At 46.7% G+C, this 18,726-nt stretch overlaps 1 protein-coding gene across 1 annotated transcript; it reads left to right on the top strand.

Annotated features, from left to right (window-relative positions):
* The first annotated feature begins 835 nt into the window (after positions 1-835).
* On the top strand, positions 836-18,449 carry SPG7 (SPG7 matrix AAA peptidase subunit, paraplegin). Its single transcript, XM_033156961.1, is given in 15 exon segments — positions 836-945; positions 2,343-2,369; positions 2,371-2,454; positions 2,456-2,470; positions 3,033-3,093; positions 3,096-3,194; positions 4,498-4,671; positions 8,123-8,247; positions 10,696-10,798; positions 12,905-13,015; positions 13,661-13,776; positions 13,913-14,069; positions 14,287-14,450; positions 15,275-15,352; positions 16,384-18,449. Coding segments are annotated over 15 exon segments (1,608 nt in total). The 5' UTR covers positions 836-861; the 3' UTR covers positions 16,594-18,449.
* Positions 18,450-18,726: the final 277 nt, after the last annotated feature.

Genomic DNA, 18,726 nt, shown 5'->3' with positions numbered 1-18,726 from the left:
AGCTTGCAGTCATTGAGAGTTGTGACTTGAATGAGGATGGTATTAATTTCTTTGGCCACCTCTAGCACTCCCAGCAGCCCACCAATTTCCCCACCTATGCCCACTGAATCTCAGACACCTGAGGGTATTGTCCCAATGCTGGACTTGAGGCCTGCTTTCCACCACAGTGGCTCAGAGGAGCTGGTCTGAAACACTTCACTGACTTGGGGAAGGGCCTTAGCTCATTGGTAGAGCAACTGCTTTGCATATAGAAAGTTGCAGGTTCAATCCTCTCTGGTGTCTCCAGGTAGGGCTGGAATGACCCTGCCTGAAACGCTGGAGAGATGTTCCCAGTCAGTGTAGACAATTGAGCTAGATGGGCCAATGGACTCTGAGTAAGGCAGCTTCCTATGTTTCCCTATGTTTCAATGGAGCAATCTGCGCAGAGTCAGAGACAACACACATTTCCCTGTTAGGACATTTGTTTGGAAACTCCCCCTAAAGCTTTATTGGAATTAATGCCAGCTGCACATTAACTCTTGACAGTGAGAGCACAGAAGATGCCCTTTACACTGCTCCAAAACTCATTGAGCTCTTAACCTGTTCTTTGATTTAGACAGATTCCTCCCCCCCAAAGCTGTACTCCAGATGTTGCAAGACTACAGCTCCCATCATCCCTAACCTTTGGTCATGCTGGCTGATGGGAATTGCAGCTGGAGCACCACAGTTTTCCTGTCCCTGCGTCTTGAAATGTTGCCATAGCTGCACTTCTGTCCCATAAATACAGGCTATGTTTTTGTCCTGTTCATAACCGATACAGCAGTTGCTCCGGCCTGACCCTGGTTTGCTGTTGTCTTTGCAGCGCCCCTCTAACGCCCTGGGATGGCTGCTGTGGGTGTTTGGCATCCTGTGGTACATCTTTCGCCTGGCCGGGATGCAGGAAGGGAAGGAGGCTTCAGTGCCTTTGTAAGTAGCTCCTTCCTCGTGCTTTGTTTGGGTGGGCCTGGCTTCTTCTTCCCCCCCCAGCAAAGTCAACAGCGGATGAGAATTAAGCAGGTGCCAAAGGCGGGGCGGGCCCTGTGCTATGTCTTGCTGCTTTTCCTATCAGCTGACGGAACTTACAGTATTGGCCTCATGGGTGGTGTGGTGGAGGGGGGGCGTCCTCTGTCCCTCTAGGCTGGGAAAGGCTGAGCTCAGGGAATCTGCAGGGCAGTTCTCTGCTGTTTTCAGGGCTCACTAATGACTTGCAGCTGGGAATGGCATTTCTTTGCTTTTGTCTTGCCAGCAAATCTCGCATGCAGCAGCGAACACAAATCCCTTGCTTTTAGCAAAATAACTTTTTTCACTCTTTAAAGCTGCCTAAGCTTTTTGGACTGTGCTGTAGCTGGCCTTCATACCTCCTGTCACATGCCTCCCTCCCAGCATCAGCCAAACCCCTGCCAGCTCGGTCAGCTGAGGGGAAGGCTGGTGATTTCTGTCTGCCTGCCTGCCTGCCTGCCTGCTTGTTAGGGGCTGAAGAAAATGTTATGAAGTTCAGTAGCCCAGTCAGCTCTGCCCTACTCCCTTTACTTCATAGCTGTGGAAGTTCCCAAGGCTCCCTCTTTACTTTCTTTAGGTGGGTGACACCCCTGGCACTTTTATTGATGCACTTCCAAGCTTGTGGCCTGCTGTAAGCTTAGTTGAAAAGCCAACATTAGTAGCTGTTTTCAGCAAAGGATAATGAGCAGTTCTGCAGAGGCTGTTTAGCTAATTGTTGTTTTGTCTGTCGCTGCGGTTTAATGGAGGCTAGAATGCAGTGCCTGTTGCTTTTGAGGTCCCTGTTGTTCTGTTCGCCCTCTTCTCCCCCTGCCACCATAAAAAAGCCCCACCACCAAATCTCTTGCATAAGCAGCATTCTGAAAGCCAGGGAATCGAGTGGATCATGCTGCCATTTTGGCGGAGTGGTCGCCAGCCCTGCTAGCGAAGCTAAAATTACAAGAGAGGAGTTCTAGAGAGCTCCTTCCATCTGATTTCTCTGTCTGTATATTCTTGGCTGGAGGGTGGCAGCAGCAATTGTTCAAGGCATCCCTCCAGCGTGCTACAAACAATAAAACCTAGATCAAGATAGCAGCTGAGTGGAACCACAGCCCTTCTTACCTAAAGCGAAAATAGAACAGAAGGGCAATAAATGGTCTGCCCTGTGGAGGATTGCACATGGGCCCTGCCAAATGCAGCGTGAGCACTTCATTGCTCAGTGAACTGCTCTTCCTCCAAGCTCATAGAATCAGGGCTTTGTATAACCCCTGCTTTTCTTTATTTGGCCATATCTTTTTCTCTCTCTCTCTCTCTCTCTCTCCCCTCCAACCCTGCCCACCCCTCAACAGAGTCAGCTGAAGATGGCCCGCTTCACCTATTGTTCATGGCAAATCTGGGAAAGGGATCAGCTTCAAGGATGTAGCAGGAATGCACGAGGCCAAAATGGAGGTCAAGGAATTTGGTGGATTATCTGAAGGTAAGACAAGTGCTGGCAAGTGCAGCTGGGAATTTGGGAATGGGGAAGGATTGAGTGGGCAATGCTGTGAATCCAGTAATGCAGGTGTGGGAAACTTTGGCCCTTCAGGTGTTGTAGCACTACAACTCCCATCATCTATTGGCTATGCTTGCTTTATTTACCCTGTGCAGGAATGTTGTGGGACCTTTTATTTGTAGCGTATTTGTTCTTTCGGTCACACTTTCCCCAGGATTCTTAGGGACAGGAGTATCCTTTCTCAAATAGCACTCTTTCATGTGCCTTTTCCATCACACTATTAGTTATAGGCCTCATGAGTAGTTAGTGGGTCTGATTCTGTGGTGCAGGGGCAGAGGGCCTGTCTCTGAGCAAAGGGTGCGGCGCGGCTGAATGGGTAACCATCTTGTCTGCTCAGCCACTAAGGGACAGGAGGGAGGTTTCTTTTTGCATGCTGTTATACATGTGGGAAAGAACATTAGTGGACGTTTTGTGATTTGCTTCCTCCAGGAGAAGATGCAGAATGAGTGTGCAGCTTAAAAAAAGATTTTTCTCCTCCCACTCCTAGAGCCCAGATCGTTACCTACAGCTTGGTGCTAAAGTTCCCAAAGGCGCCCTGTTGCTTGGACCACAGGCTGTGGCAAGACCTTGTTGGCAAAAGCTGTTGCTACTGAGGCCCAGGTGCCATTCCTGGCGATAGCTGGCTCTGAGTTTGTGGAGGTGATAGGAGGTAAGTCCCTGGGGTGGGGAGGCTGGATTCACTTAGAGGTGGTGTGTGTATTTTTTTTAAATCTTTGCTTCTTCAGTCAGCTTTGATTTATTTAACAGTGCCAGCTAGGTGTGAGGCATTGTACAGAAGGAATGTGGTCCTTGCAATCTTTTTCTGTGGAGCAGAACTTGACTCGGGGCTCTCAACCCTCTCAGGAAGGCAGCCTGAGCAAGATTCCAGGCATCCACTCAAGGGGAAACGCAGTAGCTGAATAGGGATGGTGTATATCTGGTAGATGTAAACACCTTCCCTCCCTAGCCCACTACAGCTTCCTTTCCACAGTTTGATCAAAAGGCAGAGGGTCTCTCTCCTTGGTGAGCGCTGGAAGGAGGACTCTGTGGGAGCCTGCTCAGCTTTCCCCTGAAACAACAACAACAACAAAAAGTGTGTTCCTGTGGGCTTAATGAAAATGTGGCTTACCAGGAAGAAAGCTTTGTTCTCAGTTGGTTTATTTGTAGGAAACTTTGAAGCTCTCTCACAGAGATGGCTGCCTGTGTCCTGAGGCAGTACAGCATTTTCACTGACTGATCTAATGCATACATACATACATACATACATTGTTGTTGTTCAGTCGTTCAGTCGTGTCCACTCTTTGTGACCGAAGAGGTGCATACATACATACTACGTGTGTGTGTGTGTGGTGTGTGTGTGTGTATGTAGAGCTGCCCTCTTGATACCAATTCTGCTGCTCTTCCTTTCTTCCACTCTGCTCAACTTCTGACCCTGGAACTTTCTAACTGAGACACCCAGTTCTGAATGGAGAGCAGCAGAAAATCCTTTGGAGGAGCCAACCTAGTCCAGTCAAAGGTGCCCTGGAAAAAAAAGTTGGGGGCTTCTTGTTCCCTGGTCTGCTGTTAGGCAGCTAAATATCCTCCTAGTTCAATTTGGTTTCTTGTTGCTGCTGCGATCTCTGCCTGGCACCTGAAACCAGGCAGCCCTCTGATAACCTACAACATAATAGCATATTTGAATACTGCTGGATCAGGCCAATGGCTCATCTAGTTCAGTATCCTGTTCTCACAGTAACCAACTAAATGCCTATAGGAAGCCTGCAAGTGGGATTCAGGCACCAGAGCAGCTATGATTCCCAGCAACTTTTATTAGCAACAAGGCCTGTTGGCACAAAGCAAACCAGCAGCCTTGGGACATATTTAAGATTCACCCTGGTAGAAGCTTGCGAGGGCCCAGATTCAGGAAGCAGAGCATGAAGCTATTGATTAGAATGGATTTGTTCTCTCTTCTCCTCCCCTGCTCCCTTCTGTAGGACTTGGGGCTGCTCGTGTGCGGAGCCTCTTCAAAGAAGCTCGAGCCCGTGCACCCTGCATTGTCTACATTGATGAAATTGACGCTGTGGGGAAGAAACGCTCCACAAACATGTCTGGCTTCTCCAACACGGAGGAAGAGCAAACCTTAAACCAGCTGCTGGTAGAAATGGATGGTCAGTAGCTCAGGCACATTCTCCAGTCTTGCTTTCTTCCTTGGCTTGTGGTCAGAAATATTTTCCCTTTCTCCACTCCAGGAGAAAACTCTCTTCCTACTGTTGCCATGGTATTACTCACAGAAGATGGCAGCTCAAGCATGCCCCCACCCGCTCCCTGCCTATCCCCACCTTTTTTCCTTCATTGCTAAGCTTCTCTTTGTTGCCCAAGTACATCCCAGATTCGCCAAAGAGTTCCAACCTCTCCTTGTCACCCCCCCTTGATGTTTCCACCACCCCCTCGCTCTCCAGGTTTGACTTCGACCTGCACCCAGAAAGGGATGCAGTTGTAGGTTACAGGCAGGCCACTCCAATTAAGATTAGTTACATGTGGTAACCAATGATATAACTGTAATAAATGCATAAAATCTTTCCCAAGATGGGTAGGTTTAAAGCCTGTTTACTTGGAAAAAGAAAGATTGGTTGCAGAGGGGCAGAAGCAAATACAGTGAGTTCCTTCTGCTCTTGTCTAACTCTCTGCCATCAGTCCTTCAGCCAGTGCAGTCCCACCCCACCCCCACCCTGGTAAGGAACAGCAAAATTGGCAGCTCCCACTGCTCTCCTCTCCCAGCCCTGCCTACTGTTTTTTGGACCTGGCAGGAAGAAGCAAGAGAGATTCTCGTTTGGTTACTAGGTTTCTTTTGGTTGCTTATTGCATGCCTTGTGTGTTACTGCTATCACTGGGTCTCTTGGTAGGGACTCAAGATACTGAGACTGGACCCATTGTTGGGTTCTTAAAACTCTCTGAAATGTACTACCTGGCTGGTTTTTCACTTGTGTGCACAAGTGCGTGCACGTATGTGTCTGTAGCTCTAGAATTTCCTGTTCCCTAAGTTCTCTTGGGGAAAATATTTTCAGGTACTCCCTAAGTACACTAACTGTCATCAGTCCTAGCCAGCATGGTCAATGGACAGAAATGATATCCAGCAACATCTGGAGCTCCACAGGATCCCCCACCCTGCCAGAAATAAGTACAACATTTAGGGGGAGGCCGGTGCTAAGAAGCACAAATGGTGTTGGAAAGGTAGCCCAAGACTTCAAGTCTTAGCTGGCCTTTTGCTTCAGCTGGTGGCTGTCTGGGAGAAGGCCTCTTCAGAAATGCCATGGCTGGGAGCCAGCTGAAGCTTCATCTGGCCCGAGCATAGCAGTCTGGGGTGTTCTTGACAGACCCAGCCAGCGTCTTGCTTTGTCTCTAATATTGATGCAGCCACTCTGTACTGCTAGTGTAACTGAAACTAGATGAGTGAGGTTGAAACAATGTGCTTTTAAAAGAGTCTCTGCTAAAGCACGAAAGCACCCTCTTTTGCTTCATGCTGGCTGATCACAATGAACGGAGCTGAACTAAGGAACATGAGGAAAGCAGCTCCTGTGAGGAACAGTTGAAAGAGCCAAGTATGTTCAGCTTTGGGAAGGGAAGGTTAGGGGAAGACATGATTGCAGTCTTAAAATATAGGAAGGGCTGGTCATTCAGGAGAGCATGGAGCAGACTTGCTGTCTTTTCCTCCAAGAATGAGGAGGTCTAGAACGAATGGGCAAAAAGTACAGAAATGCAGATTTTAACTGAACTTTAGGAGAAAGTTCTGAACGGCAAGAGCTGTTTGACAACAGAACAGACTTTGTCTTGGGAGGTGGCAGACTGTCCTTCTCTGGGCATAATGAATTATAGCCTGGGTGGTCACCTGTCAGGGATGTTGTGCTTGCATTCTGCATTGCAGGTCCTGGATTGAGCCAGAGGAGGACTAGTTGACCTCTAAGGTCCCTTCCATCACAAAGATTATATGAAGAGTGTGTGTATGTGCGCACATGCTCACATGCAATGTTAACTTTGCCATACAACTTTGAGCATGATTGGTCCATTCTCCATGCACATACTGATCTTGGGCTCTACTAAATCTTGGATTTGAGCCTTGCTTTTTCCAAAAATTGAATAGTCTTCCACCAGATGGTCAGAAATCTCCCTGCTCCCAGCTAAAGTGTGCAAGCAGTCAGCCACTCTCCATCCCTGAATAGAAGGATGCTTGCTTTGTTAAATTTGCCATACCGAAGTGTATGCATATCCCAGTAGGTTGAGAGAGCCTGGATAGTTGTGTAACAGGGAGAGCACCTGTTAGATCCAGAATTGCTTCCTTTCATTCTGCCCTTTGTGCCCTGGGAGTGGGGGAGGCAGCTCATCTCCAGGAGTCTTGTTGCCTTAATCACGCTCCGTTTCCAGTTCAGTCATTTTGAAGCTAGGGGTGTTGATTTGGGGGAGGGCGGAGAATAGATTGACAAGGGGTCACAGGATTATAAAAGGCTCAATCTGGGCTGGAGCCTTGCACTCCCAGACCTTGTTCTGATGGTGTGTCTTTGGCGAGCACTGGAAAGCTTGTTGTGTTTGGTGATGGATCTGCTGGTTGTCTGATCTATTTTGGGAGCACTTCTTCCCAGGAGCAAAGCAGCTAATGTTCTGCTTGCACTAATCTTGCCATAGGAATGAAGCTGCTTAGTCCACGTGATTGACTCCCAGCGCCTCTCTTTCCTTCCTTCTTGCCTTGCAAAATACCCTGACATACTGATGCACAGTTGTGCTTTGTTGTCTTCTGGAATTTGCCTCCACAGCATCCCGCAAGGAGGCAGAAGTGAGGCTCATTAGGTAGCAGCATGCAGTAGGAGAGTGGACCTCTGGGTTATCTGGAGGATAAATCCCTTGGGTGGGCTATTGTGCTCATCTCTTGAGCAGCATGGAGAGAACATGTCCCTGCTGCCCCCACTCTAAGGCAGCTCTGCAGCAGTGTGTGCTTCTGCAGTTCAAGCAAGGGAAGAAGCCTAGCTATATCTGCCTCATGCAAAGAGCTTCCTGTGTAGCTTTGTATTTGGCTGGCTGCATTGCCCCACAGCTGTGGTCATGCAAGTTTAAAGATGGCAGTTCTGGCAAATGCATGCTGCCAATAAAATGTTATCTTCAGTATACTGACAACTGCCAGAATGCAAACTGTTAACATAATTGTGAGAGAAGTTGCATCAATGGATTAACAAAGAAGTTGTATGAATGCTGGTCAAATTTGAGTCTAGCGGGCTTCAGTGTCTTCTGCAATTCAGGGATTGTAATTGTAAGGACAGGACAATTAAAAATATATATTTCTGTGTGTTCTTAGTTGTATAAAATGTGCAATAAACCATTTAAAGGAGGAAATTGTGTCCAGATCTCTAGCGTTCTGGCATTTATATAATCCACGTGAGTCATTTTTTGCTAGATAGGTCCACAAGCACCTGCTTCATTGCAGCCTCTTCTTTCCCCGCCCATGACCTTGCATATTTAAAGCATGTTCGTGTACATTTGACCTCTCATGCAGGGAAATGTCTCTCTCTGGAGCTTCTTGCACAGGTGGCACATTCCATTCACTTCTGCTCTTCACATTTTTCTCTGTTGCAGGCATGGGGACCACCGATCATGTCATAGTGCTAGCATCCACCAACCGGGCAGATATCTTGGACAATGCTCTCATGAGACCTGGGAGGCTTGACCGCCACATTTTTATTGATCTGCCTACTCTGCAGGTATTATTTGGACCAACCTCTGCTGTGACTCTTGGATTCTGTGGTTAAGGTATTGGGCAGTGGCAAAGGCTAGGCAGCGGATAGTGGACACTTGTCTTCTTTAGTATTTGACTCACAAGTGGTGCACTGAATCCCAGGAACTGGATTCATTCCGTTGTTGGTTTTCTGCTATAAGGGTGTTTCTGTTGCTTCCTGTTGGAGCTCTAGCAGAATCTCGGTTTTATGAATGGTGCGTTCAAATTGCAGGCCTACATGAGCTCAGTAAACCTATAAAACCAGGTCTGCTAGGTTTATGTTGACCCACAATTGGAAGAGCACAAACCATAAAGTTCAGTACTCAGTGTCAATCGGACAGTCAGGAACTGTGAGGATTTCCACACAAGGTTACTTAAAATAATAATAATAATAATAATAATAATAATAATAATAATAATAATAATAATTGTGCTAAGGAAAGGAACTATTTACGTGAGAGGCACCTTTTGGGAGTACTCCAGTAATAGTTCTCAGAACATGACCCTTGTGCCTTTGCTGTGGCGCTTTTAAGCAAAGGACCAAATGCTTTCATTCATATTTGCGTGTGTAGATGGATGCAGAATCACACAGTATGAATTTGTGCATTTAAAACTCTTAAGGCAGGCTTGGCCTGACTTCAATCTTGCGTGGTCTGCTTTTTAAAAACACACACACAACTGAAATCTCTGGTTCAAGCATGTTTTTTAAAAAATAAAAATATCACTGAGCTTAAAATAGCTCCCTGCTTGCATCCCTAGGTATTTGACTGCTAGCCAGGTAGAAAAGAGTCTTGCGTGTTTCCAGAAGACATTTGGGGCTTCTTCTGATCTCAGTAGGCAGAGTTAAGTGCACACAGTGGGAAGCATAGAAAACGGCCCAATGACAAGGAACCTCCTTGTCCTCCGCCTCCTCCTCTCCCCTCCATTAATCCTATGTAAGGTTTCCTTCTCTCCCCACTGCCCTCCCCGGAACAGCTCATAAATGGCTGCATCCGCTTGGACAGTAAGCAGGACCTGAATTGAGATGAGGGTTTTCCTTTTTAAACAGCACCAGCATCCCCTCCTCCCATCTGGGGCTTCGCTATCCTCCTGCTCCTCCAGGTTTTCGCTTAAAATACCTCAAATGCCTGATATGATCTGGCACCGGAAAAGTGAGCTGTGCAGCTGCCTTGAAGGAGGAAGGAGAAGGAAATCCTGGCAGCTGAGCCCGCTGCTTTAATCAGGACCGCCTGGACCAGCTGAATGAGTCACTTGCTGGCTTGTAGCCAGCTAGATCTGGTCCCCTCACCCCAATTGCAAATTGCCTCTCTTCATTCAAGGAGAGGGGAGCATCTGCAAAGCCCCAATTCTCTCTCCCTCTCCCTCTGTCTGTCTCTCCCCCACCCCACCCCGCTCAGTCATGCAAGTGCTATGATGATAGAAACATTAAGGAATAATTCAAAATTAATAGGAGGGGGTATAGCAAGAGGAATGACCTTTGGAGGGAAGAGCCAATGACTTCTTGCAATGACTTCGTTACATCTGTCCTGCATTTGAAAGAAGCCGTGGACATATCCAGAGCCTGGAAAGATAAGCAAGCAAGAGAGTCTCTGCCCCCTGGTGGTTTTGCCTTGTAATAATCACGGCTTTGCCAAGCCTGGCATCTTCCATTGAGTAGAGATTCCTTCTTACAGAAATCCTGCTTCTGAAGCAGCAGCAACCCCAAATGCATGGTGAGCCTTCTTGGGGTGGCAGTCTACTCCAGCTTCTCTTTAGGCCACTCCCAAAAGGCATCTTGATTTGAGCCTACAACAGGGGTAGCCGCCCTGTCTCATATTGCTGGTCTGCAGCTTGCATCATGACCATTGGCTGTGCTGGCTGTGGCTGGCAGCAACATTTGGAGGGCACTCTGTTCATTACCACTTGCCTACAGTCTGTATTTTCAATAGAAACTACTGAGGTTCTGTGGGGCAGCGTGCATTTTTCTACACACACAAAAATCTACCGGTAATATTTTGAGAATATGTTGTGGACTCCTGTCCTTTTGCCTTGCCACTTCTCTCTCCCTTTCAGTTGCTTTATCCCAAGCTAAGGAGGATGCACAGTGTCCTCAAGCCAAAGCCCACGTCCTAGTGTGACTACCCACTACACCACACTGGCTCCAATAGTTTTTGGATGGTTTATGCATGTTTTGACATAGGGAAGATAACAATCTTTCGTAAAGACTAGAGAAGCACTTGCAGGGGTGGATGAAGGTCTACCTGGTCCATCATTCGTTGCAAGAATAAGTAATAATCAAATAAGAATAAATAAGCAGGAAGGCTGTGAACCTGGGACTCCCTTCTACCCACCCATCTGCTTTTAGAGGACAAGGTGACGTCAGCATCTTCCTTTATTCTGATGCCCATTTGTGCCCTTCAGCATCAGCAAAACTGCTCTGTCTTGTTCCTTGCAGGAGAGGCGGGAGATCTTCGAGCAGCACCTGAAGGGCCTGAAGCTGTCTCAGGCTGGCACTTTTTATTCCCAGCGCTTGGCTGAGCTCACTCCGGGGTTCAGTGGTATGTAAGAGCAGCTGTTTGTCTGGTTTTCCTTTGTTTTGTTGTTGTTGCTGTTTGCATCTAGCCACATGTTAGCAATCTCTGTAGCGCACTTTAGTCATGTATGGCTTGGCTACCTTCCACCCGGCTGCTTCCTTCCAATGCTGCTGTGTGTGATGTGAAAGAAAAGAGGGCCAAAGGCCCCCCCCCCACCTCCAGTGCTGTAGTTATGCTGGATGGAAATTGACACACAGACTAGTACCTAGACTGGTTGTGCTAAATCCATGAATCGCCAGGTTTCCAGCATATTTTTTTTAAGTTTTTCTTCCAATAGAGGTAGTAAAAAACAAATCGTGCATGGCGTGTGTGACCCAGATTTTTGTGGGGTTGGAACTGCTGCTTCTGGTTGTGCCTGCTGGAAACTTAGTAGCTGGAAAATCAGTGCAATTAGCTGGGGAAATGTTTCTGCAGTCAAATACTTCAACTGAGCAGTTCAGCATTGGATTAGCTTGAGAGAAACGGGTAGGACATTCCTGCTTTCTTGAGCCTCTAGTCCATCTCTGAGCTCAGAACAAAGCTGTGAATTTCCTGTTTGTGGAGTATCCTCTGTGATTTCCCTGCTGGTGGCCCCCACTCTGCCTCTTCTGTGATTCCTTTGAGCAGCCCCCACACCACCCACATGCTCAAAACTCAGAACAGATGTTCCTTCTCCTCCCTGGAGAAACTTGTGTGATTGTGGTCAGAAGAGCCCCAGCGGGCAATGCCAAGCCCAGGCCACCCTCTCCTAAGCCCGGCATGAGACTGCGCTTGATTAACTCATTGCTGTCCACCATGGAGCCTCTCCTTTAGGGTCACCGTGTGGTTTTGAATCTAGCATACAGAGCACAACAGCGAGAGGCTTGCAAGATCCTGCTTCTTTCTGCTTTGCATAACAGCCCCTTCCCCCCTCACTTCTTGATTCCCCCTCCTTTGTACTCTGCTTTTTTAAAACTCTTATTTGCAGAAAAACTTTTTTATCACAGTAAAATGCGACAAAGGGAAGCTGATTGAAAATAAATTCATAGAAAGCACTAATGGTTGCCAGTAGTACCCCTAAAAAGATGTGGCAACATTCTTGACAACAGGAAGTCCAATTCAGGGAAAATAAATCAGAGTGATAAAAAAGGATATATTGTGGCAACAACTACATAATAAATACACTGTTAAACCTTTGAAGCCTGGGATGTCAGCTCTGCCTCTCATTACCTTGGCTAAAACAAAACAATCTCGTTTTTTAAAGTATGTCATAGAAGCAGCTTAAAGAAGCACATAGCTTCTTTACATAACCTAACAATGCCACAGGGATGTAATGGTGGCCATTACATGTAATTGATTTGATAAGTTGCAGAATCTTAACCCCAAATGAGCAGCTTTTTAGGGCATTACCTTCAGGTATTGAAGAGGAATCTCTTGATGCAAGTGGAGAGCAGTTAACATTCAGGTGGCATCGGATATCAGGCAAGGTGGTGCCAGCACCTCGAAGGCTGCACTGCTTCATCTTCTTTCCTTGCAACCTAAGAAAAACTGGTGGCTAAAGACAGGAGGACGTCGCTGCTGTTATTATTCTTATTAGAATTGTATACCATCCTCCCTAAGGAGCCTAGGTTGGCAGACACACAAACAAAGCATTAAAAAAATGCTCCAGTATAGACGCAGACAGGGGAAAGCCTCCACTTAAAAGGCTTGTTGGAAGAGAAAGGTCTTCAGTTGGGTAGAACTGGTCCCAACCTGGGGTATGGGAGGATGGTACATCATTCTCAGGGTCCAACTGGTCATACTTTGAGGTGTTGGGAAGGAAATTTCATCCCCTCCTCAGAATGGCAAGTGGTGACTTGGGCAATTTCTTCCCCCACTCCTTCTATGTTGGTGTTACAGGTTGGCTTGTTTGCTTGATTCCCCTGGAGTCACTAATTACCCTTCAGGTGCATCCTTGGGTACAGAGTTCTGTACCATTTTTATACACCCTCTTTGAGTTGTTCCATGGAGGATCATTGCTTGGGAGAGCATGTTGGGCTTGAAAGTTACCTGCTCTGTTCCTGCTCTCTGATTCCAAGAAAACCCAATGAGTGCGTGTTGCTCTGTCTACAGGAGCAGACATAGCCAACATCTGTAATGAGGCCGCTCTCCACGCAGCAAGGGAGGGGCATAAGTCCATTGACACATTCAATTTTGAGTACGCCGTGGAGAGAGTCATTGCAGGTAAGGCTTCGACATGTTGGTCAGTTTTCTTCAGTCTACGGTAAAGTGTCACATGATAAAGGTCTGCTTAATTACAGACCACAAGGAAGCATCACTATTTGGGTGTATATGTTTTACAATACCTCAGCTTTGCTGGCCTTAATGGGGGCTTTCCATGCATTGTTAGGGTCTTGCTTTGTGCATAGCCACAATCTCTGAAGACTGCCTAGTCAGTGGCAGGAGATTTTTGTGTGTTGATTTTTATCAAGGGATACATTGCTGGAATCCAACCTTTGCATATATATTTCAGCAGTTGCCTTCTCCAGGGAGAAATCTTAAGGCCTTGCCCTATCCTACACGGACCATTTGTTTGGATACACTCCCGTAGGGCCATAGTTTAATAGGCTGTTTAAAAGTGGTATCAGGGTCTGAAGGATGAATTGACAGACCTGTGTTATTGCAACTATCAATGCAATAAAGACTTGTTGCTGGCTCTCTTAAGGCCTTGGGCCATGATAGCGGAGAGTTCTCTGACTTACAGCTGAGTGATAGTGCATAAGGGGCAGAGAAAGCCTTTTCCCTTCTCAGCCTTGCAGATTAAAATAGTGGTGCACCTTAGTAGCATATCCTGGGAAATGGAACTTATGTCCTCTGTCTGCCCCACAGGGACCGCTAAAAAGAGCAAAATCCTGTCGCCGGAGGAGCGGAGGGTCGTGGCATTTCATGAGTCAGGTCATACACTTGTAGGCTGGCTGTTGGAGCACACAGAGGCAGCAATGAAGGTAGATTTGCTCTCTGCCCTGAGCTTGGGACATGGGACATGGTAATCAAGAGCAGCTGATGCATCTTGAACTCATTCTCTGCAATACAAGTTGGGCCTCTCCTTTTTTCTTTCCTTTCCTTCCCACTGTCTCACAGGTTTCCATCGCTCCTCGCACCAATGCTGCCTTGGGCTTCACCCAGATCCTGCCAAAGGATCAATACCTCTTTACCAAGGACCAGCTCTTTGAGCGGATGTGCATGGCCCTGGGAGGGAGAGTTTCAGAAGCCATCACCTTTAATAAAGTCACTACAGGTGAGGAAGCCAAATCTGTGCTTCATCTTGTTGACCTCCTGTCTTTCAGTTGTGCTGCAGGCTTCTCTTTGTTAAATGTCCCTCCACTTTGCTTGAGCAATGAAGCCAATGAGCTTGCATAGACATTCCCCCCCCCAGAATAGAGGGGGGTATCTTGACACTTCTGATGCATGTAGCACCACTCCTTAAATTCATTTTTATCCATTGCTTACTCCAGGAGCACAGGATGACCTGAGGAAGGTCACCAAGATAGCCTATTCAATGGTGAAGCAATATGGGATGGCACCCAATGTTGGATACTTGTCCTTCCCAGAAAAGGAAAGTATCCCAGGGGTAGGGCGGCGTCCCTTCAGCCACGGACTCCAGCAAATTATGGACCATGTAAGTTCTCTTCATGGATATAAAGCTCCAACAAAAATGCTTGCCTGTTCACAGGTTTTAAAGGGCCCTGAAGCAGAGCCATTTTGTTATGTTGCAGTTTCCCGGGGAGAATAAGGCTAATCATGTGAGACTGTAACCACTAGCCCAGAGGAGTTCACAGTGTGAATGCCACTTTTCGAAGGAGAGGGCTTTGTTGCCCAAGTTGGCTTGTGTTGACTCTTGTAAACAGGATGCAAACAAGATTAGCTTGGCACTGCAAAGTGTGTGAGGTTATGGAGTAGGAAGGAGGCAAATCACCAATCCTGAAGTCTAGCTGAACACCATCCCATGTCTTCCTGTACATTTTTGTTGCTGCTAGCAGCATCTTTGCTGTGCTTTTCGGTTGCTTCAAGGGTTCTAGTTTTGGGTAGGTCCCAGTCCTAAGGGGATGATGCTGGTAGAATTCTAAACCAATAAAGACCCAGAACTTATTAAGTCACTGCCTTCCTTCCCCAAAGTGGTCCCACACAATAAAAGCCACTCGTTGAATTGACTTAGGGCAAGTGCTAGAAAAAGGCTAGGACTAATCACTTGAAGGAAGCATATAAACAGAACTGGAGGAGAGTAGTTAGGCTAAACATCGCCTAGTCCTACTTTAAATGTGATATGTGCAATCACACTCTGCATCCAACTAAGCTGTTCTTCACCCATGAGCTGTTCTTCATTAGGATCTCTGGGGCTCTGTGTCTTTGCTGAAGGGGTATGAACTGCAGCTCAGAATCTTCATCTCTCTTGGCTCAGCCTTGTTGCTATAACTCCTCTTTTGGTTTCTGTTTCCCTTCTAGGAAGCAAAGATGCTGGTGGCCCAAGCCTACAGGCGCACAGAGAAACTGCTGTTAGAGAATCGGGACAAACTGAAAGCAGTAAGGCTTGCAGAGCACCAAAGGGATTCAGATTGAATTGGGGGTGGGGGTGACTGGGAAGCGGGGGTGATCCAGACTCAGAACCCTGCTCTGCTGTTGAAAGTTCAGTGGCTGGCCATGGGCAAGTTGCTTCTCTTTAGCCTAGCCTGTGAGGCTTCAAAAAGTGCTTTGAGCAACTTGGCAGGGGAGGACTGGTTTTTTTTTAATAAAAAAAGGTAGCAGCTGAGAGCCAACTAAGAGAACAAAATGGACCATGGCTAAGATGATTCCTCTGCAGAGTCTTAGATACTGTTTTGGTTGCCACTTGCATTGGGAAGCATGGCTGATAGTGGCAAGAAGCAGTGGGTTGTGGCACATTTCAGCTCCTTGTGACGCCAGGAATGTGAAGGGAGAAACTCTTAGAGCTGCAGGGTAGGAGGCCTGATGTAACATTCCTCAAAGGGCCCCACATGTGCACACTTGTCCCTTTCTTTGTACATTCACACCACTGCCATACTTTTTTCTTTTATAACTACATACACAATACTTCTCTTAATAGTTATCTTCGCTCTACGCAATGGCACCTGCCATGGGAGAAGAGAGGTGTATGTAGAATGCAAGTTCTTTCCTGCATGTGATAAACTGTCATCAAATTGTTGCTTCCTTTGAAGATCAAGAGAGAAAAAAGATAAAAAAAGAATCCTTTGAATGGAATGTGGTGAAGCTGCTGAAATATTTCCTAAAATGTCCTGCACATCCTAAAGCAGGTGCAGGAAACCTGTGGCGCTCCAAATGTTGTTGGATTACAACAACCGTCATCCCTGACCATTGGCCATGCTGGCTTCAGGGACTGATGGGAGTTGCAGTCCAGCAACGTCTGAAAGGTCTTAAGTTTCCATCCCTGTCCTTGAGAGTGATTTCCTTGAAGTGAGTTGATCCTTGCTTCAACCAGTGGGTGGCTGAGCCCCAGTGTATCCTATTTCCATGTTTAGGTTTCTCTGGCCTGTCTGTGCATGCAAATGCTAACCATCTGTCATCTTTTCTGTGTCTAGCTGGCCAGTGCCCTGCTGGAGAAAGAAGTCATCAACTACGATGACATAGAAGCCTTGATTGGGCCTCCTCCACATGGGCCCAAGAAAATGATTAGCCCTCAGAGCTGGATTGAGGCCGAGAGGGACAAACAAGATATGGGAGATGAAGAGGCACCTCAGTCACCCCAGAGCCGAGAGGAGGAGGAAGAGTTTGACAGGAGACCAGTTTGAAAATGGCCGAGTGAGAGAAGGGACTGAGCAGCTTCCTTTCTGAACTAGAGGCGCAAAAAGAGTTATTTCATGCCTGTGTGTAGGCTGCTCTGTTCATATTGTGTGATGGGCTGCGAGCAGGGTCCAGCTTCCCCTGCTCTAAAAATGATCAAGGTTGATGTATGTGTATGGGCTCATCAAGGCTCATTGGGAAGGGTCCCAGTGCCTCTGGGTCACCAGGTTACAGTTATGGGAATGTGTGTGGTCATTCTGGGCAGAACCAGCCATTGTGTCACAGTCCTCCCACAAAAGCAGCTGCTGTGCTCTGCCTCATGTTCTTTTTTCCCTGGTGCCACACACTGCAACCCTCCTTTGACATGACAGCAATAGCTATATCACTAGCAGCCGGAGTTTAATGCTTCTCCCTAGAACCAACAACACAAATATTTCCCTGATTTTTATGTATGTCTCTTGAGGTGTAGAAAGTCTGATGTGGACAATGGAGATGCAGATTTCCTTTGACCTATGTCACCATGCCACAAATATATAGGTCTAGCCACAAAGATAGGGGCAGGCAGAACCCCTGAATGCTGGTGTGGCTCCCTGGAGTGACTTGGAAGGGAAAGAGAATCCTCAAGCCTTTGGGAGAGTACTCTGGCTGGCTGGTAGCTTCTGGTTCTTACACACAGGCCTTTAGACTGAATGTGTCTCTAAAGCAGCATGTAACAGGAGTTGGGTGGGGGGGAGGGATAGACAGTTTCCTGCTGTACAATAACAGCTGAAGGGAGGTGGAGTGGAGAGAGAAAAGGGCTAGCTGCATTTTCAAACACACTCCATAGATTATTTCCATGAGGACTATTGTCTGTATCCTTATACAACCCTTGTCCAGATTTTCCTCCACTCCTGCCAATATTTAATTGGCAGTTCTCAAAACTCTCTTTTCTGAGAATACCCTCATGCATAGATGGAATGAGCATGCACACATTTGCACTCTGAATTGCCTTAACGTGAAGGGAGTTTGCTCTTTAGAACTGCGGCTATCAAAATCCCTGGAGATGTGATCCTACTGAATATGTATTTCAACATGTGGTACTGCACTACAACATAAAGGAAAACCAAGAATTTCAGCACTGGTCTGTAAGCAGTCCCTTTCTCCATCTCCCCCAGTGGGCCTTGAAAGAAAAGTCATTGGTGATCTGTGTGTACCACCTAGTGGTCTATTGACAAATTTGTACCAAATTGCTGTATATCTGAAACAATATCTTTGGGGCAATATGCCAAGTTTCTGAATCACAGTGGTGGCTGTCATTTAGCCCATTTCCCTCCAAGAGGGAGCCAGACTTGACAGACTCACTGGCAGTAGCTAAGCTTTAGCACAAGGGTGGTTAATGCTTTGGCTCATGGAATTGCAGAGATGAAAGGGATCCCAAGGGCCATCTAGTCCAGCCCCCTGTAATGCAGGAATGTTAGCTAAATCATACATGACAGGTTGCCATCCCGCATCTGCTTAAAAACCTCCATCTATAGTGGCATCATATTGAAAGAAATTCTGGAGCAAGAAAGTCACGTTAAATTTAATTGTGCTGGGTCTTGGCATCTGAAATGGTTGGTATGTCTTTGCAGTTAGGTATTTCTCAAGAAAATGAAATTAGAAAATAGTTCAATTGAAGAAGTAGTCACTGGGGGAGGGATGGGGAGAGAGCCACAAGTGTTCCCCACCTTGATTTTTCCACTTTTCATCTCTCCAAGAGTTCCTGCTCAATGTATTTATAACCCATGACCTAGCACAAACTGTAATAAATCTCTATCATCTCAGCTGCTTGTACCTTTCCCATCTATTAAAAAATGAAATAAACTTTTACAGAACTCAAATACCACTCACTAGTCATTTATCGTCATTTTCAATGGGCATGAGTCATCATTTAAACTGTTCTATTACTGCAAATACAATATATGACATTAATATGTGCCATTTTCAGTATATGCAACTCTCTGTAGTCTGTTCAGCGAAGTGCAGTGTGTTCCCTTGCTTAAAATGCTGCTAGTGGGGAGTCTCCTATACCTGATGCGATAAAAAATTCTCATTGGCCAAGCTATGCCAGTGCTCAATAGTGCCTGGCTGTTTGGGAGCAGGATGCTGAACTATCTTTATCA

This window comes from Lacerta agilis, chromosome 8 (genome assembly GCF_009819535.1).
Source record: "Lacerta agilis isolate rLacAgi1 chromosome 8, rLacAgi1.pri, whole genome shotgun sequence".
Lineage (NCBI taxonomy): Eukaryota > Metazoa > Chordata > Lepidosauria > Squamata > Lacertidae > Lacerta > Lacerta agilis.
The sequence above is the reverse complement of the archived record's forward strand: the minus strand, read 5'-3'. Positions and strand labels throughout refer to the sequence as shown.